The 23985-nt window shown below is 45.8% G+C and overlaps 1 protein-coding gene across 30 annotated transcripts in view; it reads left to right on the top strand.

Moving 5' to 3' along the window:
* Nucleotides 1–23985, top strand: part of Tsbp1 (testis expressed basic protein 1) — a 77791-nt gene that overhangs the window by 14287 nt on the left and 39519 nt on the right. For 5 of the 30 annotated variants that reach the window (XM_076558292.1, XM_076558280.1, XM_076558277.1 and 2 more), the window contains exons 3-14: nt 334–366; nt 929–955; nt 2493–2525; nt 2606–2635; nt 9166–9234; nt 12903–12923; nt 14752–14772; nt 16604–16624; nt 18538–18558; nt 20149–20169; nt 22029–22049; nt 23722–23742. In XM_076558292.1, the coding sequence (XP_076414407.1) occupies nt 334–366; nt 929–955; nt 2493–2525; nt 2606–2635; nt 9166–9234; nt 12903–12923; nt 14752–14772; nt 16604–16624; nt 18538–18558; nt 20149–20169; nt 22029–22049; nt 23722–23742 (339 nt within the window). The remainder of the gene's footprint in view (nt 1–333; nt 367–928; nt 956–2492; nt 2526–2605; nt 2636–9165; nt 9235–12902; nt 12924–14751; nt 14773–16603; nt 16625–18537; nt 18559–20148; nt 20170–22028; nt 22050–23721; nt 23743–23985) is intronic. The other 25 variants (XM_076558306.1, XM_076558303.1, XM_076558301.1 and 22 more) reach the window with 14 other exon arrangements.

Genomic DNA, 23985 nt, shown 5'->3' with positions numbered 1-23985 from the left:
CAGAAAGAACCCGGGGCTGCAAGCGGCAGCGTGGGAGACAGCGATACAAACCCTGGGGGTTACCTGTAAGAGGAAAGGGACAGGGCCACAAAGTTAAGGTCCCTCTCCACAGGGTCCCCCTCAATATCTGTCCTGCCTCCTTCTCAGCACCCACATCTCCCAGATTTCCTCTCCTCAGGACCTGTGAGCCTTCAGAGAGAAAACAGGCAAGCATGACAGAGCCAGATGGAGATGCTGGATAGGGGGGACCTCCGTGGGGGAGTACCGAAGGCTGGGTTAGGGACAGCACCTCTGTCAATAGCTAACCGAAACATTTGCCTAATCCTTCCACAGTGGCACAGCTCTCCAGATACCCTTCAGAACAGAGTGAGTATCTGACGCTTAGTGCATGTGGGTTCTGTGTGTGTATGCGTGCCCGGCTCACCATGTGCTTCCAGAACTGGATAGAGTCTATCTAGAATGGATCGGTAGTGTGTGAGCGTGCGTGGTCTCAGGGCTCCTCTCAGTGACAGCAGAGACACTAAGCCTTGGGATCAACAGACCCCTTGGGCAGTAGACTAATGGCTCAGTGGAAGGTCTAAGTCTCACTGTGAAGAGGCCTCCACAAGGTGGCTGGACAGAAGGCTCTAATAGTCAGGAATGGTGAGATCCAGCCACGGTTACTGTCATGGGGGGGGGGGGGGGAGCAATGTCTCTGAAAGCTAGCCCAGGACGCTGGGCGGGAAGAGGGAGCTGGGTGCTGCAGTGATAGCCATCTCCCTCCCCAGGTCACCTGACCTAGCCAACATCATAAAGTGCCCCTTTACAGTTAACCCACATGCTTCTCCGTCCTGGAAATGTGTGTTTACATTAACTCTTAGACGTGTAAGCAAAGCCCCAGTGATGACGAGGAAACACAATCACGGAGCTCTCTCTCCTTTCTCCCTAGGTGCTGGGCTTCTGGACTATGAGGATGGTAGGGACCAAAAGATTAGGAGCTACAGAGAATTTGTGAAGAATGTGTCTCTTAGGCATAGCAGCTGCTTCTCCCTTTCAGCGTCATGTGTACAAGCAGCACAGTCTGCTGCATCTCCGCCTGCCTCTCTGTGCTCATACCTGCGCAAATGCACAACAGCTGTGCATCGTTCTCAAAACGGGCAACTATGTCTCCCTCTTAAGACCGTTAAGAGAGTTCATTTCCACCTCTTGCTTACTCCCACCCCCCAAGATCTATAAGTATTTATGAAACAATTCCACAGATGTTTAAAATAAGATAAAAAGGGGCTGGAGAGATGGCTCAGTGGTTAAGAGCACAGAGATGTATGTAGGCAAAACACCCATCCCATATACATAAAATAAACTTTAAATAGATAAAATACATATTTTATAGATTTCATGAAGGTTAAACAGCATGTTGAAAAGATCCTTTGAAAGCTACCCAATAAAATGAGACACACAAAATTTATGAACCCTGTTTTAGAAAATGAAGATAATAATTTAAACATAGCTGATATTCACCTGGGCTCCACTACTAAAGGAGAAGCTGGATGGTGAGGTGAGGTGAGGCTCGTGACTCCAGTGTCCAGAGCCCAACTAACTAAGTGCAGTTGACTTAAGAGAAAAGAGGATCACTGAACGCTAGATTTCCATATCTAGCATTATTTATCGTTAGGTTACCCACCAAATTGAGACATGTAGGCTGGTGTGAACACGGAGTAATTACAAAGATAACTTGGAATAAAAATCTTCAGAAACTTGATGGTTTTCTGCAGGGACTCACACAGACCTCTGGTTTCAGCTTGCCACTGACGACCTTCACTCTGACCCCTCAGCATTCGAACTGTCCTCCCTCAGGACTTCCTCTCAGGGCTGCGCACGGATGTGCCCTCGGCTCACTGTGCCCGCAGTCACCCGATCTCACAGAAACTGCTAGACTTGCCTCTCGTTCCTGTTTGAAGTCACCAGACGGGGCCACCAGCCAATCTATAACTAGAGAGTCACGAAGCTTTGGGTTGTAGAAGCAATCACACACAGACACAGACACACAGACACAGTCACACAGACACACAGACACAGTCACACAGACACACAGACACAGACACACAGACACAGTCACACAGACACACAGACACAGACACACAGACACAGTCACACAGACACACAGACACAGACACACAGACACAGACACACAGACACACAAACACACCCCAAATATAAATCCCCAAGATCTGGGGAAAGTCTGGTCACCCTGTCTGTCGCATGCACCCCCCTCCACTTATGTTCACGACCCCTTCCTCTCCATCTCTGTGATGCACAGTATGTGGAGAGCAAAGAACTTCTAGATCCTTTTTATTTTCTGAAATTAAGGATAAATGAATGGGAAAGTCTGGGAAAGTGCTAAATCCCTCAGTAGTGATGTGGGCTAGCGGTAAATTTATTTCTTGATGAGATATTGGTAACTTAGTCTGTTTTCTCTTTCTCTCTCTCTCTCTCTCTCTCTCTTTTTACACAAGGTGTTTCCTGTGCAAGAGCAAAAAAAGGAAGAGGTAAACAGAATTCCATTTAATATGAAGCACAGATGTGTGTATAATCAATTCAGAGTCTCATTATGTTCTGTTTCCTTTAGGATCCCGAACTTCGTGTTCAACAGAAAGTGGTAAATAAATCAGACACTGGCTTGTTAAGAAATGAATACATAAGTCTGTTTAGAAGACATTAAGAACTTACATTTTCTTCAACCCTCTAGACATTTGATGTGATGACTGAGGTAAGTATATTTATGGTAAAATTAGAGGGAACATCAATCTGCCTCCTAATGTGAGGATCTGCAAGGCCGTGTGTTACTCATTGTGTGATAAAACACCTAAAGGAGACACCTTGGAGAGACAGGGCCTGAGCTTGGCTCTGATTTGGATGTTTCCACCCACTGAGCCTTGGCCCAGCGGCTGTGAAACCGTGACAAGGAAGCACACCACGGCAGGGTTACATGGGGATGGGAAAGTGCTCAGGACGCAGAATGTTCACTGTCACGGACCCTGGTCCAAAGCCTGTTAACCCACAGGCTCATAAATAAATCAATCCAGCCATGCAGTGAGAGTGCTCCTGATTCCAGTCACCTCCAAAAACCCCACCGCTGGATGCCGCCCTGAGGACCAAGCCTTCAACCTGTGACCTTCTGGAGCACAGTCGGGATCCAAACCACAGGCTCATGTGCATCCCGTAGGACAAAATGCATCTAGTTCCTCTCCAATGGGCCCCAAAGTCTCAGTGCTTCCAGAAGAGGTCTGCACTGAGAGGACCAGCGTGACCAAGAGGCTTTCCCCTCTGTGCCAAGCAGCGTAGACCAACGTCCAGGAGAACCTTGTGGGGCTCCAGGAGTCAGGAAGAGACTTTCAGAATAAAAGCATTAAAAATATTGACAGTTTCACTCTTGCCATATTATCTTCCCCACCGGACAAACTCAAAGCTGAGTAAAGGCCCCAAAGGCCATCATTTCTCCCACAAGGAAAAGTCTCAGCATACCGAATGAGTGCCCACATCCTCCAGCCATAAAGAATGCTGCCCAACAGATTCAATTCTTTTACCTACAAAGGTGATCACCACCCTGAGTGACTGAGGAGGCTGGGAGCAGGGAAGATAAGTTACCAGATGATCTTCCAAAGACTCCATCAAGAACATTTCCCATGAGCCACTTCGGATACCTTCCCTGGGAACTGACCCTCTTGATGGCTCACTTCCTAAGTGTCTCCCAAGGAAGCAGCTCCTGCCAGATGGATTTTAAAAAAAATCAGCTATTTGCAAAATTCTCTCATCAAAAATTCAGGCCCACACACAAGTGAATTGATCTAACATTCCATAATCAATCCCAATCTCTCAAGCTCAAGTAACTGAGGAGGAAGAAATGCTTCGAGACTTGCTGTAACAGACCAGCCCCTCACTGATACCAAAGCCAGGCAGAAGCACCAGGAGAAAATACCAGCTGCATCACTGAAGAACCAGGTGCAAAAACAATGGGAAAAATACAGGAGACCAAATTATGTATTTCAAAAAAGAATCATTTCTGTGAGCAGTGGGGGAATTATTCCTGCATGCAAATCAATAAAGTGAGATTTAAAAAAAAAATAAACAACAAATAAAGTCATCAGACCATATCTAGATTTGTGGAAAAGGCATTTGCAAAACCCACCATTCTTCCATGATTAGTAAGTTAGGTGTGTAATGAAGGTACCTCAACAAACGAAGGCCCCAAGTGACAGCTCTAAAGCTAATGTCACCTTCCAGGGTGGAAAACTGAACTTTTTCCTCTGTGATCAAGATGTCTTCTCTCACCACTTCTATTTAATGCAGCATTGGAAGTCCTGTCCAGAGCAACCTGGCAAGAGGCACATAAATCAGGAAGGGACACCTGTTTGTAGATATGGCCTTGTACAAGAAAACCCCAAGTTCCTTCAAAAAGTCATCAAGACCAAAGCTTCATTGCAGTGCAGAGCATAAAAAAAAATATTCGGAGACCATCAGCACTTATCCACACTGGCAATGGACCAGCTGAGAAACCAAGGGGTGAAAGACCTGCTCACCAAAAGCAGTACTGTGCTGGTTAAGGAAACTGAGAAACAAGAAAACGGAAGGACATGTTGTGTTCTGGTTTGGAAGACTCGCCATGTTTAATTGTCTGGATTGGCTGTTTTATGTCAAATTGATTGGGTAAGGGTCCAGCTGAGAAAACGCCTCTCCAGATTGGCCTGTAGGAAGCCTGTGGAGCATTTTATCAGCTGGTGATTAATGTAGTGATGCCATCCCTGGGTAGATGGTCCCGGAGTGTAAGGATCCAGGCTGAGCAAGCCATGAGGAGCAAGCAAGTGAACAGCACCCTCCGTGACCTCTGGTCTGGTTCCTGCCTCCAGGTTCCTGCCCTGACTTTTCTCAGTGGTGGACTGTGGGGGCAGGGGAGGCTGTAATAACAAAATAATATAAAAGAATTTGAGGAGGAGTAGGGAGGGCAATTTGTATATATATAACAAAAATAATTAAAAATAAGAGGCCATGAATTTGAGGAGTGGGAGAGATGAGGAAGGAGGTGGATGGAGGAGAAGCAGGGAAGAAATAATGTAAATACAATATTCATATATGAAATTCTCAAAAACTAGCCAATAAAAATAAAAACTCATATAAACAGAGATGAGAAAGCAATTGCTAAAGACCAAGGGTGGCTGATCAAAGGCACAGACTTGCCATTCTAAGGGGCCCGAGTCCTGAAGAAATAACGACAAATAATTAATGTATGCTTGTAGTTCACTCAGTGAATGGGTTGGAAAGATTTTCCTCATGACAAGAAAAAAGACAGTCTGTGAAATGATGACACACTGATTTGCTGAATGTGGTGATCATTTTGCAATGTTTATATCAAACCATCATGAAGCTATACAATCTTATGCCAATTATGCCTCAACGCAGGCAGAAAAAGAAAACGTCACCTGAGTGCTGGAGGGAAACCCAGCGTCTGGATCACGCAAACACCAAGTGCTCAATGAGCTTCCTTAGCATTAATACTAGGGGACAGATCCCTAAAAATTAATTGCACTATGGTATGATTTGGACCGTGAAGTTCCAGGGTTCAAAGAAGTATGGTCACTGTCTGGTGTTGTCATTGTGGCTCCTAATTCCTGGGGAACTCACCTCCTTGGTGACAGTTACTCCTCAAAGCACATCCAGCAAGGGCAAGAAGCTACCTCAGTGTGAGAAACTTAAGGCTGCAAAGTAAAGCCACACGCAACAGAACGTGAAGAGGATAGACGTGAACTCAGCTCCTACTGTGTGCTGGCCCCTACTGTGTGCTGGCCCCTACTGTGTGCTGGTTCCTACTGTGGGCATGTGTCATCTCGTCTCTGCGAGCAGCTCAGACAGCCACATATAGATGAACTGCCCAGAGCTGCCCCTGCCATCACGGGCCACCCCCAGCTTACAGTGGAGGACACTGGGTACCCTCCAGGCTCACACAGCCCACAGCAGGAGCACAGTGCAGGGTTCTCTCCACAGTAAACAGCTGGGACCACCACAACACAGCAGCTCTGAAGATGCTCACCATCGGGGCCTTGGTGATCAGCTCTTACCTAAATCAGTCTATTTACTAATGTGACTATTCCTAATTTACAGAAGAGAAATTTATCCACGAGAAGTATTAATGGCTGGCCCAAAGCTATGGGATCACAGATGACGCAATGCAGATGCGCACATGAGATTTCTTGACCCTAATTTTATTCCTGGCTGTGGATGTTTGCATCCTTAGGGGAAAGTTAAATCAGGAGACATTTTACTGACATATAGACAAGCCAAAATTTAAAACTCATAAAGACTAATGGCCTTGCAGTCACCCCTAAGGTGGCCCTATAAATCCCAACTATCCTAAGTTTTTGGGTGCCCAAGCTCTGGCAAGTTCCCTTCTATCACTTCTGAATGTAAAAATATTAATGAGCTGGCCAACTGAGACTATGGAAATCATGATGTTAGTTTGGTTGCATGAAATTCAGTGTTTAAAGCTTAGTTAAATTTAAATGAATCACAGATATAAGGTTGCTATGATACCTTAAACATTTTGAGATTTAATTGAATGCATGCTTAATATTATAGGAAAATGTATATACAGTGCCTAAGTGTTTTATTTTATAACAAATTTCAAACACATACTGCACACGGGCCTGAGTTGAGATATCTGGCACCCACATAGAACCAAACACAGGGACAGCGTGGTTGGGAGCAGACATGGCCTGACCCCTGGTGCTCACAGGCCAGCCATCCTAAGCCAGACTGATGAGCTTCAAGGTCGATGGCTGACACCATCTCAAAAACTAAGGTTAAGGGACAGGGTGGGCAGTGCGGTTCAGTGATAAAGTGCTGCTGGACACACACAGGCCCTGGATTTGATCTCCAGCATTGCCAAATAAATGAATGAAATAAGGTGAGAATGAATGAGAATGATATTCAATGCTGACCTCTGGCCTCCACATGTACACATACTTGTCCACGGGCATTCACATGCACACATACATAAACACCTATAGGCACCACACTCGTGCGAGCACACAGTAAGGCCATAAGAAGCAGTAATGGTATAAAAGAGAAATTCCCATGTGCTTTGACTTAATTCTCCCTATGATGGCGTCTGTCCTGGCTAGAGAGAGAGAGAGAGAGAGAGAGAGAGAGAGAGAGAGAGAGAGAGAGAGAGAGAGAGAGAGAGAGAGTTGATAACTTGACACAAGCCAGTCATCTGGAAAGAAGAACCACAGCTGAAAACCCGCCCCCATCAGATTGCTCTGTTAAGCAATTCTAGGGGGGCATTCTCTGGATTGATGATGGAGGGTCCAGTCCACTGTGGGCGGTGTCTCCCCTCTCCCTGCCTGCCCTTCCCCCCAGCAGGTGGTCCTGGGTTGCCGTGCAAGCCACAGGAAGCAGCCGGCAGTCAGCAGCACTCCTCCATGGTCTCCGCTTCAGTTCCTGCTTCCAGGTTCCTCCCTGAGTCCCTGCCCTGACTTCCCTTCATGAAGAACTGAAAGCCACAGGATGAAGTTAATGTTTTCCTCTCTGAGTGGCTTTCAGTCAGGGTCTTTATCACAGCAACAGACACCTAACTAAGCGGCACCTGTGTTCAGGGGAGGAACTAAGGCTGGTGTCCCGACAGCCCTGGACAAGTCAACTAGACTTTCACAGAATCCCAAGCACCCCAGCTGCCAGGCGTCAACACAGGTCAACAGCGGGGTCAAGCGCAGCTTCCGAGTCCACGGGAGGGAGGATGGCAGTGTTTGTGTTTGCTCGGCCTGTCTTGAGATCCGTTAGGAATTCTATGGCTGTGACGTCACTAAAACCCAAGTGTTCGCTCTCTCGAAGTACATCTGATGATCATATCCACATTCGTGTGCAGTTACGGTTTGTGGTACCCTTCAAATTCTCAGGCAGCCAAGCAGCTATTCTACCAAACCTCACCTACTCCTCGTCAACTCCTGCTATAATCAGTGTATTCCCTGTGAACGTCTCCATCCCTTGTATTTCTTCTACAATGATCCGCCTTGGCTAACCTCCATCCGCTTGTTCATGAAGAGATGCTGCCTCTACTTCTTTGCCTGCCTGCTCTCTGGTGATGTTAACACGGAACTTTGCTTGTTTTGTGTGTGTGAGCTTTCAGAGGTGTGCAAAGGAGGTTTCTATAAGTATTGTCTCGCTTCTCGACACCTGACTCCTTAGGTTGTGTTTAAGGAGAGACAAACTCGCCACCACACACGAGTCGTCCACTCCCCCAGGGCCGACTTAGAAGAATCTTAGCCACAGACCACCTAGAAAAAAAGGAGAAAACAGTAAACCAGAGAAAGGGGCGGAGGAGGGAAGAAGAGAGCAGGAAAAGAGAGGGGGGTGGATAGCAGGACGTGAGCTGAGCTGGGAACACAGCTCCGTGGCAGAGCACTGGCTTAGCATGTGCAAGGCCCTCTTAGTTAGGTTTCCACTGCTGCAATGAAACACCATGAGCAAAGCAACTCGGGAGAGCTTGCTGCCACATCATGTTCATCATCTAAGGAAGTTAACACAGGAACTCACACAAGGCAGGAACCTGGAGGCAGGAGCTGAGGCAGAGGCCTTGGATGAGTACTGCTTACTGACTTGCTCCTCATGGCTTGCTCAGCCTGCTTTCTTATAGAACTCAGGACCACCTGCCCAGGGATGGCTCCACCCACAGTGGGCTGCCCCTCCCCCATCCATCACTAATTAAGAAAATGTTCTACAGGCTTGCCTTCAGCCCAATCTTTTTTTTTTTTTTTTTTTTTCTTTTTTTGGTTTTTCGAGACAGGGTTTCTCTGTGTAGCTTTGTGCCTTTCCTGGGACTCACTTGGTAGCCCAGGCTGGCCTCGAACTCACAGAGATCCACCTGCCTCTGCCTCCCGAGTGCTGGGATTAAAGGCGTGCGCCACCACCGCCTGGCAGCCCAATCTTCTAGAGGCATTTTCTCAACTGAGACGCCCTCCTAGCCCAGTGACTCTACCTCCTGTCAAGCTGACATAAAACTAGCTAGCACAGGCTGTAAGTTCAATCACCACCACCAAAATAGTCGGACAGCAGCAGCATGTGCAGGAGCTGACAGGCAAAGGTTGGAAGCCCAGATTCTGTTGGCTGACCTCCTGAGTGTCTGTTTATATGTTTTAGTACCATCTGCTGTTTGTCAGGAAAGAGCATCAGCCATCTTCCTAGGGACACTACCAACCAGCTCCCAGGGTGAGTGTTCCATGGCTTCTTTCAGTTCTGCCTTGTTCTTTCTCTTCTGCTTTGCACGCCCTATTGTTTACATACTAGTTTTTTCTTCTTTTTAAGTGCTTTTTAAAATAAGATACAAAAATAATTAACACTGTGTATATAACACCCTCACTGTGTAAACACCTTGAGTGTGTGTATACACCCTGGTACAACGTGCAAACCCATCTCAGTATATGTACACACCCTCAACGTGTAGGCACATCAGTGTGTATAAACACCTTCCTTGTGGCGATCACTAATATTTTGTCCTACTCAAGCAGTAAGTAATGTTGAAATTCCTTTGTCCCCATTACAGACCCTTCCTTGACTCTACCGTCTCTAAGACTTATAACTGCATTATGTCTCTAATGTCTACTTGTGATATTTATACAATCTACTGCTGAATGCAATGTAGCATTATTTGTCATTTCATAATTTTTTTACTGAAATGCCATCTTTTTTAAGGCATCATTACAGTTTGCATTTTCCTCAAAACTGTAATATTGAAATACACAGAAATGTAATTTAGCACCTCAGTTGTAGAATAGAATCACAATTTGTGAACATACAGTACTTTCCTATCATTTTCCCTACTGACACATCCTCGGGGTCTTCTCTAGTTCTCTCAGGCCCCTCCCCCAGCACACAGCCCCTGTCACTCAACACGTCAATCTTCTCAGGTCTGTGCTTTTCTTGGTTTTTCTCATGTGGCACCACAAGTTACCGCCTTAAGCTGTGTTTTATCATTATAAAGGTTACCTTTCTAGATACAAAGCCTTACTCCAAATGATTTTTAAATTTGTTTCTAGAGGGATATTTTGGACATAATGTGGGGGATCTAGTTTCTTCTTTAAAAGCCAGCTATTCTGATGAGTCCCTTAACAGATGCCATCTCTGCCCCGTGGCCTTCCTTTTCTGCCGTGGCTGTCTTTGGTGTTTGGCAGGATTTGTTTTGTTCACCTTAAATTTGTAATATACATATTCACTAATTGTTGTTGTTGTCGTTGTTTTTAATGGAGATAACCAGCATTTTCTATTGAACAGTAACGTTTAATTGACCATTGGCCAATAGGCTTTGCTCCCACACTAATGACTGTTTATAAGCAAAAGACAATCGCTCCATTAATATTACCCCACAGAACTTGTTTTACAATGTTGCCATAGCCTTTCTTTTTTGATCTATGTCTCACACAAAATTGGCCTCTCAGTCCCAAGTGTGAGGAGCTGTTTTCCCAACTTTCCTGTGACTGAAAGTACCCTGAATTCACATACAGTCTCATGATTTCATTAATGTGTTTAATGGAAATTTGTTTCCTTCAGCACTTTATTTTTTTGATCACTCTTGGTCTTGTTATTGTTGATAAAATCTTCTATTTGATGATTGTTACTAAGTAAAAATATTTTAAGACTTCTCTTTTTTCTTGCATTCTAAGTATTAGCCATGCTGTTCCTGCATGTGGAACTAGCTTGAATAAGGATTCAAGATTTTCCAATTTGTTGGCTTGAATCTCTAATTATAAAAAATCACCTACCTTGATTGCTGTGAATATGTCCATTCCTCCCACCTCCATCTACATCTGTCTAACAAACCCATAGTTTCTCTCTCTAGAGATTGCACATATGAAAATAAATGTTAAGGATCCCTTCATGCCTCAGGTCTCAGCACTTCTTGCTCATTTCTCATATGCTTTCAATTAAACCCATGTCTTATAATATAGACTAACATCTGAAGATAAGTGGTTTGCAACAGGGTCTTACTATGTAGCCCAGGCTAGCCTTTGATTCAGGTTCTCCGAGCACTGGCCACTAGAATGTACGCCAGCTTGAAGCAAGTCCTGCCTGGAAGCTAAGTGCCCATCTCTCAGCCACAGCCCGAGCTATCATCTCATCCAGAGTCTCTACCTCTTCAGCGAGCGGCTCTTAACTCCTCCTGCTGTCCACCACTAAGTGATGCGAAGTGGACTTTTGGATGTCTTTAGTGGACGCTCCTCTCAAACCTGGGTGTTGTCTGACTTGTCAACTGTGGCAGTGGGTGGGCTAGACCTCAGTCAGAGGACCACACCTAACTGCAGGGGAGGATTGGATGTGTTATTTCCATGGCTGTAACAAATGATCACAGCTTTCTGGTTCAACACAACACCAATTTACCTTACAGTTCGGTAGTCAGAAGGGCGCTCGCCACACACATCGAATCAGGGCGCCAGTGCATCTGTACCCTCCTGGGGGGGGGGTTCCCTTGTTTTTCAGCTAGCAGCTTCGCAGGATTCCTTGGATCACAGCCTCCTCCTTCCTTCCTCACTGTTGACAAAATTCTGTCAAGTTCCATGTGGTCTGGTCTTCTGCATTGACGTGTTCTTTGTCTATCTTGTCTAACGGCCTCTTTTTATTTGGACACAGAGGTAGAGCTACAAACACAACTAGACCGTAAATGAAAGACTTGAGATTTCTTGTGTTCTTGCCTCTTATACAAGGATGTGATGCATTGTTACAGAGTCTACACCCGCAGTTCTTTGTTTCCATCCAGTTTGGTAGAAAGGGAACCAAGCACAGCCTCGGACAGCAGTGAGAGGAAGTCAGTGCTGACATGGAGGGCATGCTAGGAGTGGAGAGGACATGGGATAGACATATCAACGTGGAAATAAAACAATCCCCTTCAATGATTGTTCTCATCAACACAATTGAGGACCATCTCTGGAACAGCCTGACGTCCATCTGCAGCACTGACACTATTTTCCATATAACAGTATAAGAGACCCCAAGGTTTGGGACACGGTGAGCTCCAACGTGGTTATCGGACTGCTAACCACACACGTTGGCAAGAGAAGGAAAAGGAAGTCATTTGGTAAAGGTCTTAGTCACAGACACTGTGGGTATGATGAAACACCATGACAAAGAGCAACCTGAAGAAGAAAAAGTTTATGTGGCATACACTTCCTTATTATTGTTCATCATCAAGGATCAGGACAATAACTAACACACAGGGCAGGAACCTGGAGGCAAGAGGTGAGGTAGAGGACATTGAGTGCTATTCACTGGCTTGTTCATGGCTTGCTCCTCACGGCTTTCTTATAGAACCCAAGGACGACCAGCCCAGGGTTGGCACCACCTACAATGGGTGGGCCCTTCCCATCAATCACTAATTAAATGCCTTACAGCTGGACCTTAGGGAATCATTTCTCAATTGAGGTTCTATTCCTTCAGGTCACTCTAGCTTGTGTCAAGTTGACACAAGAGCAGCCAGCACAGTGAACAACAGGCAGTCCCTGGATGATTACCCTCTGTTTCACTGGCTCTTTCTTTGGATGAATTCACTCATTAACCTGTGTCACTGATCTTTGGATAAAACGGTTATGTTCTCCATATCTGTTAGTTCTGTTCTTTCTCAAAGTGTCTGATCTTTACTCTTGTGGATTCTAGTCCTTCTCTCTCCTGCCAGTGTTCCTCAGGAAACACAGCACAGTCTGGGGCATACCTAGAGGGTGGTGCAGAGACACCCTCTCACCACACTGCCTCACACCGATGGCAGAGAAGGGTGTGTGTGTGTGTTTCCTGTCCTCTTCCCTACAGCCTTGCTCTAGGGCAACATCCACAGACTCTGAGTTCTCTCAGACCTGTGAATAACTCACTCTGGTTTTCTTTTTTGCTTTCAGCAATATGCCGACCTGCTCCTGGTAAGTTGCTTAGCTTTCTTCACCCTTACAACTGTCAGCCCCATGCACATCAGAAGGACATGACCAGAACTTCCCCAGAAGGTTTCCACAAGCTCCCCACATTTCTTCGTTCACTGTAAGCAGACACTCCAATATTCAGCCAACAAATAGAAAGTAAATGGAAGTTCCTTGTGGCTTACTAAGGGCCATGCTCCCACAAATCACACAGTTTCCCAAATCTGTGGAACAAGGACCATATTAATAAGGAGAACGGGATGAGGGGATTCAATGAGAATAGGGCATGCAGCAAGAGAGAAATGATGTCACATGTTGTGAGGGACTGCAAAGCTCTGTGTGAGTGACAGTGCCCACTTCCCAAACATGTCCCCTAGTCTTGCTGGCAGCAATGGAGCAGACGACTAATGCCCCAGCCCCTGGCTGCAACTGCATTGGTTGGAAGTGCATTCTCTCCAGGTTCCTTGTTTTAATAAAACACACACACACACACACACACACACACACACACACACACACACACACACACACAGACTTGGACACACATTTTTTGAGCCTAATGCCATAAGCCCTTTGCTTGTATTTTCTGGAGAACAAACAACTAGGACTCCAACTCTTTCCCATTCTCACTCTTTGCTTGGTCACACAGCTGGGAACTGTTTTTCAATCCCTGCTAGGTTTCTGCCCTTCCTTACCCGCCACTGAGCAGTTTAAAGGAGAGTGATAGACACACAGGTTAACTAAAGGATAGAGACTTAAAGAGGTGTTAGTAGGTGAAAGATTTTGTGGGCTTGAACAAGGCTATAACATCTTACTTAAACTATTGCCCTGAAGAGGCAACATGACACCCCAGCAACTCTTATCAGGAAAACATGCATGGAGGTGGCTCCCTTATACTAAGGAGGTTCAGTCCATTATCATAATGGCAAGAAGCATAGTGCATGCAGGCAGACAGTAGCTGAGAGCCTTGCAAGGAACATAAAGTTGCCTAAGACACTGGGTGGCATCCTGAGCATAGAATATCTCAAAGTCCACCCCCACAGTGACACACTACCTCCAACAAGGACTACCCAATCCAACAAAGCCACACCTCCTAATAGTGTCAGGAAGTCAAGACAGGAACTCAAGCAGAGCAGGACCCTGGAGGCAGGAGCTGAGGCACAGGCCATGGAGACAGCTGCTCACTGGATTGCTACGCAAGGCTTGCTCCTCATGGCATTCTCAGCCTGATTTCTTATAGAACCCAAGGACGACCAGCCCAGAGTTGGCACCACACACAATGGGTGGGCCCTTCCCATCAATCACTAATTAAATGCCTTACAGCTGGACCTTAGGGAATCATTTCTCAATTGAGGTTCTATTCCTTCAGGTCACTCTAGCTTGTGTCAAGTTGACACAGAGCAGCCAGCACAGTGAACAACAGGCAGTCCCTGGATGATTCCCCTCTGCTTCACTAGCTCTCTCTTTGGCTGAATTCACTCATTTACCTGTATAACTGATCTTTGGATAAAATGGTTATGTTCTCCATATCTGTTAGTTCTGTTCTTTCTCAAGGTGTCTGATCTTTACTCTTGTGGATTCTAGTCCCTCTCTCTCCTGCCAGTGTTCCTCAGGAAACACAGCACAGTCTGGGGCATGCCTGGAGGGTGGTGCAGAGACACCCTCTCACCACACTGCCTCACACCGATGGCAGAGAAGGGGGGGGGGTTGTTTCCTGTCCTCTTTCCTACTGCCTTGCTCTAAGGCAACATCCACAGACTCTGAGTTATCTCAAACGTGTGAATAACTACTCTGGTTTTTTGTTTTTTTGTTTTTTTTTTAATTTTTTTTTCAGTAATATGTCGACCTGCTCCTGGTAAGTTTCTTAGCTTTCCTTCACCCTTACAACTGTCAACCCAATTAACATTATATGGACCCTTTCCTGAACTGCTCTGGAAGATTTTCACAAACTTGCCACATTTCTTGGTTCACTGTAAGCAGACACTCCAATATTCAGCCAACAAATAGAAAGTAAATAGAAGTTCCTTGTGGCTTACTAAGGGCCATGCTCCCACAAATCACACAGTTTCCCAAATCTGTGGAACAAGGACCATATTAATAAGGAGAACGGGATGAGGGAATTCAATGAGAATAGGGCATGCAGCAAGAGAGAAATGATGTCACATGTTGTGAGGGACTGCAAAGCTCTGTGTGAGTGACAGTGCCCACTTCCCAAACATGTCCCCTGCTCCTGCTGGGAGCAATGGAGCAGACGACTAATGCCCCAGCCCCTGGCTGCAACTGCATTGGTTGGAAGTGCATTCTTTCCAGGTTCCTTGTTTTAATAAAACACACACACACACAGAGACTCTGACACACATTTTTTGAGCCTAATGCCATAAGTCCTTTGCTTGCACTTATTTTCTGGAGAACAAACAACTAGGACTCCAAATCTTTCCCCTTCTCACTCTTTGCTTGGTCACACAGCTGGGAACTGTTTTTCTATCCCTGCTAGGTTCCTGCCCTTCCTTATCCACCATTGAATATTTAAATGTGGCTTCAAACTCATAAGTTGTGACAATCTAATTCTGAAAATGATAGTACTTGCCACTGATGGGCAACACATCATTCCATGAGTAAGGCTATTCACACTGACCCTTCCAAGCTGCCCTCAGATCCTCTGTTGACTTTGATAACTGTCTGAGTCAGGGTGTCTATGGCCGTAAAGACAGACCATGACCACAGCAACTCTTATAAGAAACACATTCACTGAGGTGGCTCCCTTACAGTTTCTAAAGTTCAGTCCATTATCATCATAGCAAAGAGCCCGGTGCATGCAGGTGGACAGTAGCTGAGTGTCTTGCAGGCAGCAGGAAGTTGACTAACACACTGAGGGGTATCTTCTGCATAGAAAACCTCAAAGCCCATACCCACAGTGATATACTTCCTCCAACAAGAACGACCCAATCCAACAAAGCCACACCTCCTAATAGTGTCAGGAAGTCAGGACAGGAACTCAAGCAGAGCAGGAACCTGGAGGCAGGAACTGAGGCAGAGGCCATGGAGGCTGCTGCTCACTGGATTGCTACTCAAGGCTTGCTCCTCATGTCATGCTCAGCCTGATTTCTTATAGAATCCAAGGACCACAATCCATGTTTGGCACCACCCACAATGGGATGGGCCCTTCATATCAATCACTAATTAAATGCCTTACAGCTGGACCTTAGGGAGTCATTTCTCAACTGAGGTTCTATTCCTTCAGGTCACTCTCTCTTGTGTCAAGTTGACACAGAGCAGCCAGCACAGTGAACAACAGGCAGTCCCTGGATGATTCCCCTCTGCTTCACTAGCTCTTCCTTTGGATGAATTCTCTCATTTACCTGTGTCACTGATCTTTGGATAAAATGGTTATATTCTCCATATCTGTTAGTTCTGTTCTTTCTCAAGGTGTCTGATGTTTACTCTTGTGGATTCTAGTCCTTCTCTCTCCTGCCAGTGTTCCTCAGGAAACACAGCACAGTCTGGGGCATGCCTGGAGGGTGGTGCAGAGACACCCTCTCACCACACTGACTCACACTGATGGCAGAGAAGGGTGTGTTTGTTTCCTGTCCTCTATCCTACAGCCTTGCTCTAAGGCAACATCCACAGACTCTTGAGTTCCCTCAAACATGTGAATAACTCATTCTGGTTTTCTTTTTTGCTTTCAGCAATATGTGCATCCACTCCTGGTAAGTTGCTTAGCTTTCCTACAGACCTGACAACTGTCAGCCCCGTGCACATCACAAGGCCACTTCCCTGAACTGCCCTAGACTTTCCATAATAATCTCACATTTCTTGGTTCACTGTAAGCAGACACCCCAATACTCATCCAACAAACAGAAAGTAAATGGAAGTTCCTTGTGGCTTACTAAGGGCCATGCTCCCACAAATCACACAGTTTCCCAAATCTGTGGAACAAGGACCATATTAATAAGGAGAACGGGATGAGGGGATTCAATGAGAATAGGGCATGCAGCAAGAGAGAAATGATGTCACATGTTGTGAGGAACTTCAAAGCTCTGTATGAGTGACAGTGCCCATTCCTAAACATGTCCCCTAGTCTTGCCGGCAGCAATGGAGCAGACGACTAATTCCCCAGCTCCCTTGCCTAAACTGCATTGGTTGGAAGTGGATTCTCTCCAGGCTCCTTGTTTTGATAAACACACATGTGCTTACACACACACATACAAACACACATACACACACACACACACACACACACACACACACACACACACACACACACACACAGAAACAGACACAGAGACATACACACACATTTTTTGGAGTCTAATGCTATAAGTACTTTGATTGCAATTGTATTCAGGATAACACGCCACTAGGGCCCAAATTCTCCCATTCATTTCTCTTTGCTGGGTCACACAATGGGAACTGTTTTTTAATCCCTGCTAGGACCCTACCCTTCCTTATCTGCCACTGAGCATGTTCAAGATTAATGAGTTCTTATGAAAGTCATAGACAGACAGGTTAACAAAAGTATAGAGAATTAAAGAGATGTTGGTTAGCAAAAGTTTTTGTGTGCTGGAACAAATCTATAACATTTTTCTTAATATTAGAAATAGGGTTTCTATTGCCCTGAAGAGGCACCATGACCATGGTAACTCTTCTAATGAAAACATGCATGGACGTGGCTCTCTTATAGTATCAGAGGTTCAGTCCATTATCATCATGGCGAAGACCATGGTGCATGCAGGCAGACAGTAGCTGAGAGTCTTGCAGGCAACAGGAAGTTAAAGAAGACACTAGGTGGCATCCTGAGCATAGAATATCTCAAAGCCCACCCCCACAGTGACACACTTCCTCCAACAAGGACTACCCAGTCCAACAAAGCCACACCTCCTAATTGTGTCAGGAAGTCAAGACAGGAACTCACACAGAGCAAGAACCTAGAGGCAGGAGCTGAGGCAGAGGCCACAAAGGAGTGCTGTTCACTGGCATGCTCCTCATGGCATGCTCCTCATGGCATGCTCCTCATGGCATGCTCAGCTTGATTTCTTATAGAACCCAAGGACCACCAATCCATGTTTGGCACCACCCACAATGGGTGGGCCCTTCCCATCAATCACTATTAAATGCCTTACAGTTGGACCTTAGGAAGTCATTTTTCAATTGAGGTTCTATTCCTTCAGGTCACTCTAGCTTGTGTCAAGTTGACACAGAGCAGCCAGCACAGTGAACAACAGGCAGTCCCTGGATGATTCCCCTCTGCTTCACTGGCTCTTTCTTTGGATGAATTCACTCATTTACCTGTGTCACTGATCTTTGGATAAAATGGTTATATTCTCCATATCTGTTAGTTCTGTTCTTTCTCAAGGTGTCTGATCTTTACTCTTGTGGATTCTAGTTCCTCTCTCTCCTTCCAGTGCTCCTCAGGAAACACAGCACAGTCTGGGGCATACCTGGAGGGTGGTGCAGAGACACCCTCTCACCACACTGCCCCACACCGATGGCAGAGAAGGGGGTGTGTGTTTCCTGTCCTCTTCCTACAGCCTTGCTCTAAAGCAACTTCTACAGACTCTGAGTTCTCTCAAACGTGTGAATAACTACTCTGGTTTTTTGTTTTCTTTTTTTTTTTTTTCAGTAATATGTCGACCTGCTCCTGGTAAGTTGCTTAAATTTCCTTCACCCTTACAACTGTCAACATAATTAACATTATATGGACATTTTCCTGAACTGCTCTGGAAGACTTTCACAAACTTTCCACATTTTTGGTTCACTGTAAGCAGACACCCCAATACTCAGCCAACAAATAGAAAGCAAATGGAAGTTCCTTGTGGCTTACTAAGGGCCATGCTCCCACAAATCACACAGATTCCCAAATCTGTGGAACAAGGACCATATTAATAAGGAGAACTGGATGAGGGGATTCAATGAGAATAGAGCATGCAGCAAGAGAGAAATGATGTCACATGTTGTGAGGGACTGCAACGCTCTTTATGAGTGACAGTGCCCACTTCCCAAACATGTCCCCTAGTCTTGCCGGCAGCAATGGAGCAGACGTCTCATGCTCCAGCCCCTGGCTGCAACTGCATTGGTTGGAAGTGGATTCTCTCCAGGTGCCTGGTATTGATAAAACACACACACACACAGACTTGGACACACATTTTTTGAGCCTAATGCCATAAGCCCTTTGCTTGTATTTTCAGAAGAACAAACAACTAGGACTCCAACTCTTTCCCCTTCTCACTCTTTGCTTGGTCACACAGCTGGGAACTGTTTTTCTATTCCTGCTAGATTCCTGCCCTTCCTTATCCACCACTGAGAAGTTTGAAAATTAATGAGTTCTTAGGAAAGTGATAGACACGCAGGTTAACTAAAGGATAGAGAATTAAAGAGGTGTTGGTAGGTGAAAGTTTTTGTGTGCTCGAACAAGGCTATACCATCTTACTTACACTTAGAAAGACGGTTTCTATTGCTGTGAGGAGACAACTTGACCACGGAAACTCTTAAGGATAACATTAATTGAGGTGACTTGCTTCATAATAGTGTCAAAACGTAAGGACAATAACTCACAGTGAGCAGGAAACTGGAGCTGATGCAAAGGCCATGGAGGCTGCTGCTACTAAATTGCTACTCAAGCCTTGCTCCTCATGTCATTCTCAGCCTGATTTCTTATAGAATCCAAGGACGACCAGCCCAGGGTTGGTACCACCCACAATGGGTGGGCCCTTCCCATCAATCACTATTAAATGCCTTACAGCTGGACCTTAGGAAGTCATTTCTCAATTGAGGTTCTATTCCTTCAGGTCACTCTCTCTTGTGTCAAGTTGACACAGAGCAGCCAGAACAGTGAATAGCAGGCAGTCCCTGGATGATTCCCCTCTGCTTCACTGGCTCTTTCTTTGGATGAATTCACTCATTAACCTGTGTCACTGATCTTTGGATAAAATGGTTATATTCTCCATATCTGTTAGTTCTGTTCTTTCTCAAGGTGTCTGATGTTTACTCTTGTGGATTCTAGTCCTTCTCTCTCCTGCCAGTGTTCTTCAGGAAACACAGCACAGTCTGGGGCATACCTGGAGGGTGGTGCAGAGACACCCTCTCACCACATTGCTCCACACCAATGGCAGAGAAGGGGGGGGGTGTGCTTTCTGTCATCTTTCCTACAGCCTTTCTCTAAGGTAGCATCCACAGACTCTGAGTTCTCTCAGACCTGTGAATAACTCATTCTGGTTTTCTTTTTTGCTTTCAGCAATATGCCAATCTACTCCTGGTAAGTTGCTTAGCTTTCCTACAGTCCTGACAATAGTCAGCGCCGTTAATATCTCATGGTCAATTCCTGAACTGCCCCAGAAGGTTTCCACAATCATCCCACATTTCTTGGTTCACTATAAGCAGACAGCCCAATACTCAGCCAACAAATAGAAAGCAAAATGGAAGTTCCTTGTGGCTTACTAAGGGCCATGTTCCCACAAATCACACAGATTCCCAAATCTGTGGAACAAGGACCATATTAATAACGAGAATGTGATGAGGGGATTCAATGAGAATATGCCATTCAGGAAGAGAGAAATGACGTCACATGGTGTGAGGGACTGCAACGCTCTGTATGAGTGACAGTGCCCACTTCCCAAACATGTCCCCTAGTCTTGGTGGCAGCAATGGAGCAGACGACTAATGCCCCAGCCCCTGGCTGCAACTGCATTGGTTGGAAGTGCATTCTCTCCAGGCTCCTTGTTTTGATAAACACACACACACACACACACACACATTTGCATGCATTTTTTGAGCCTAGTGCCATAAGCCATTTGATTGCTTTATTTTCTGGATAACACGCCACTAGTGCCCAGACTCTGTCCCCTTCTCTCTCTTTGCTGGTCACACAGCTGGGAACTGTTTTTCTCTCCCTGTTAGGACCATGCCCTTTGTTATACACTACTGAGCAGTTAAAAGATTAATGAGTTCTTAAGAAAGTCATAGAGAGACAGGTTAACAAAAGAATAGAGAATTGAAGAGATGTTGGTTAGCAAAAGTTTTTGTGTGCTGGAACAAATCTATAACATTTTCTTAACATTAAATTTAGTTTCTATTGCCTTGAAGAGGCACCATGGCCACAGCAACTCTTATAGGTAAAACATTCATGGAGGTGGCCGCTTTTAGTATCAGAGGTTCAGTCCATTATCATCATGGCAAGGACTAGGGTGCATGCAGGCAGACAGTAGCTGAGAGTCTTTCAGTCAACAGGAAGCTGACTAACACACTGGGCAGTTATCTAAGCATAGAAAACCTCAAAGTCCACCCCTACAGTGACACACTTCCTCCAACAAGGACCACCCAATCCAACAAAGCCACACCTCCTAATAGTGTCAGGAAGTCAGGACAGGAACTCACACAGAGCAGGACCCTGGAGGCAGGAGCTGAGGCACAGGCCATGGAGACAGCTGCTCACTGGATTGCTACTCAAGGCTTGCTCCTCATGGCATGCTCAGCCTGATTTCTTATAGAACCCAAGGACCACCAGCCCAGGGTTGGTACCACCCACAATGGGTGGGCCCTTCATATCAATCACTAATTAAATGCCTTACAGCTGGACCTTAGGGAGTCATTTCTCAATTGAGGTTCTATTCCTTCAGGTCACTCTAGCTTGTGTCAAGTTGACACAGAGCAGCCAGCACAGTGAACAACAGGCAGTCCCTGGATGATTCCCCTCTGCTTCACTGGCTCTTTCTTTGGATGAATTCACTCATTTACCTGTGTCACTGATCTTTGGATAAATGGTTATATTCTCCATATCTGTTAGTTCTGTTCTTTCTCAAGGTGTCTGATCTTTACTCTTGTGGATTCTAGTCCTTCTCTCTCCTGCCAGTGTTCCTCAGGAAACACAGCACAGTCTGGGGCATGCCTGGAGGGTGGTGCAGAGACACCCTCTCACCACACTGCCTCACACCGATGGCAGAGAAGGATGTGTGTGTGTGTGTGTGTGTGTGTGTGTGTGTGTGTGTGTCTGTGTCTGTGTCTGTGTGTGTGTTTCCTGTCCTCTTTCCTACAGCCTTGCTCTAAGGCAACATCCACAGACTCTGAGTTCTCTCAGACCTGTGAGGGACTCACTCTGGTTTTCTTTTTCCCTTTCAGCAATATGCCGACCTCCTCCTGGTAAGTTGCTTAGCTTTCCCTTCATTCCTGACAATAGTCAGCCCCATGGACATCACCAGACCTTCTTCCTGAACTGCCCCAGAAGCTTTCTAAAAACTCCCCCCATTTCTTGGTTCATTATAAGCAGACACCCCAATACTCAGCCAAAGAACAGAAAGTATATGGAAGTTCCTTGAGACATTAAGATAACATATCCCCTCAAATATCCCCGATTCCCAAGCAGGAAATAGGCTGTAGTGGAAGACCATTGTGAGCAGGGTGCAGCGACTTGGCTGTGAGGAAAGACAGGCTGGCTCACAGATAGTACAGATGAGCAAACAGATACTGACAGGGAGCTCTGAATTTGCTTGTGGGTACACAGCTCTAAAGGGGCTGAACTCACATTCTGAACCATGGGTTTTCACTCCTAGTCAGGGCTATTCCAGTGACTCCGGGACTCTGGGACATGACTACTTATTTCTGTCCATAGTGAGCTTTCAAAAGGAAGAATTGATTTCAAGCAATTTACAAAATCGTGCTTACATTTTAAAATATCACTTCAGTTTTTAAATGTGGCTTGAAAACCATAAGTTATGACAATCTATCTCTGAAAATGATAGTACTTGCCACTGGTGGGCCACACATCATTCCATGAGTAAAGTTATTCACGCTGACCCTTCCAAGTTGCCCTTGGATCGATCCTCTGTTGACTTTTATAACTGTGTGAGTCAGGGTGTCTATTGCTGTGAAGAGACACCATGACCACGGCAACTCTTATAAGAAAAACATTCATGGAGGAGGCTCCCTTGCAGTTTCAAAGGTTCAGTCCATTATCATCATGGCAAGGAGCATGGTGCAGGCAGGCAGACAGTAGCTGAGAGCCTTACAGGCAACAGAAAGTTGACTAAGACACAGGGTGGCATCCTGAGCATAGAAAACCTCAAAGCCCACCCCCACAGTGACACACTTCTTCCAACAAGGACTACCCAATCCAACAAAGCCACACCTCCTAATAGTGTCAGGAAGTCAGGACAGGAACTCAAGCAGAGCAGGACCCTTGAGGCAGAAGCTGAGGCAGAGCCCACGAAGGAGTGCTGCTCACTTGATTGTTACTCATGTGTTGCTCCTCGTGGCATGCTCAGCCTGATTTCTTATAGAATCCAAGGACCACCAGCCCAGGGCTAGCACCACCCACAATGGGATGGGCCCTTCATAGGGAATCATTTCTCAACTGAGGTTCTATTCCTTCAGGTCACTCTAGCTTGTGTCAAGTTGACACAGAGCAGCCAGCACAGTGAACAACAGGCAGTCCCTGGATGATTCCCCTCTGCTTCACTAGCTCTCTCTTTGGATGAATTCACTCATTTACCTGTGTCACTGATCTTTGGATAAAACGGTTATGTTCTCCATATCTGTTAGTTCTGTTCTTTCTCAAGGTGTCTGATCTTTACTCTTGTGGATTCTAGTCCCTCTCTCTCCTGCCAGTGTTCCTCAGGAAACACAGCACAGTCTGGGGCATGCCTGGAGGGTGGTGCAGAGACACCCTCTCACCACACTGCCCCACACAGATGGCAGAGAAGGGGGTGGTATTTCCTGTCCTCTTCCTACAGCCTTGCTCTAAGGCAACTTCTACAGACTCTGAGTTCTCTCAGACCTGTGAAGAACTCACTCTGGTTTTCTTTTTCCCTTTCAGCAATATGCCAATCTACTCCTGGTAAGTTGCTTGCTTTTCTGCCGTCCTGACAATAGTCAGCCCCATGCACATCACAAGACCTCCTTCCTGAACTGCCCCAGCTTTCTACAAACTCCCCACATTTCTTGGTTCACTATAAGCAGACACCCCAATACTCTGCCAAAAAACAAAGTATATGGAAGTTCCTTGGGACTTGTTAAGATAACATATCCCCTCAATCAATCCCAATGGTCTTCTACTAGAGGAAATAGGCTGTAGTGGAAG

The sequence above is a fragment of the Peromyscus maniculatus genome, chromosome 21, assembly GCF_049852395.1.
Source record: "Peromyscus maniculatus bairdii isolate BWxNUB_F1_BW_parent chromosome 21, HU_Pman_BW_mat_3.1, whole genome shotgun sequence".
Classification (NCBI taxonomy): domain Eukaryota; kingdom Metazoa; phylum Chordata; class Mammalia; order Rodentia; family Cricetidae; genus Peromyscus; species Peromyscus maniculatus.
This window is presented reverse-complemented; position numbering and strand designations above follow the sequence as displayed.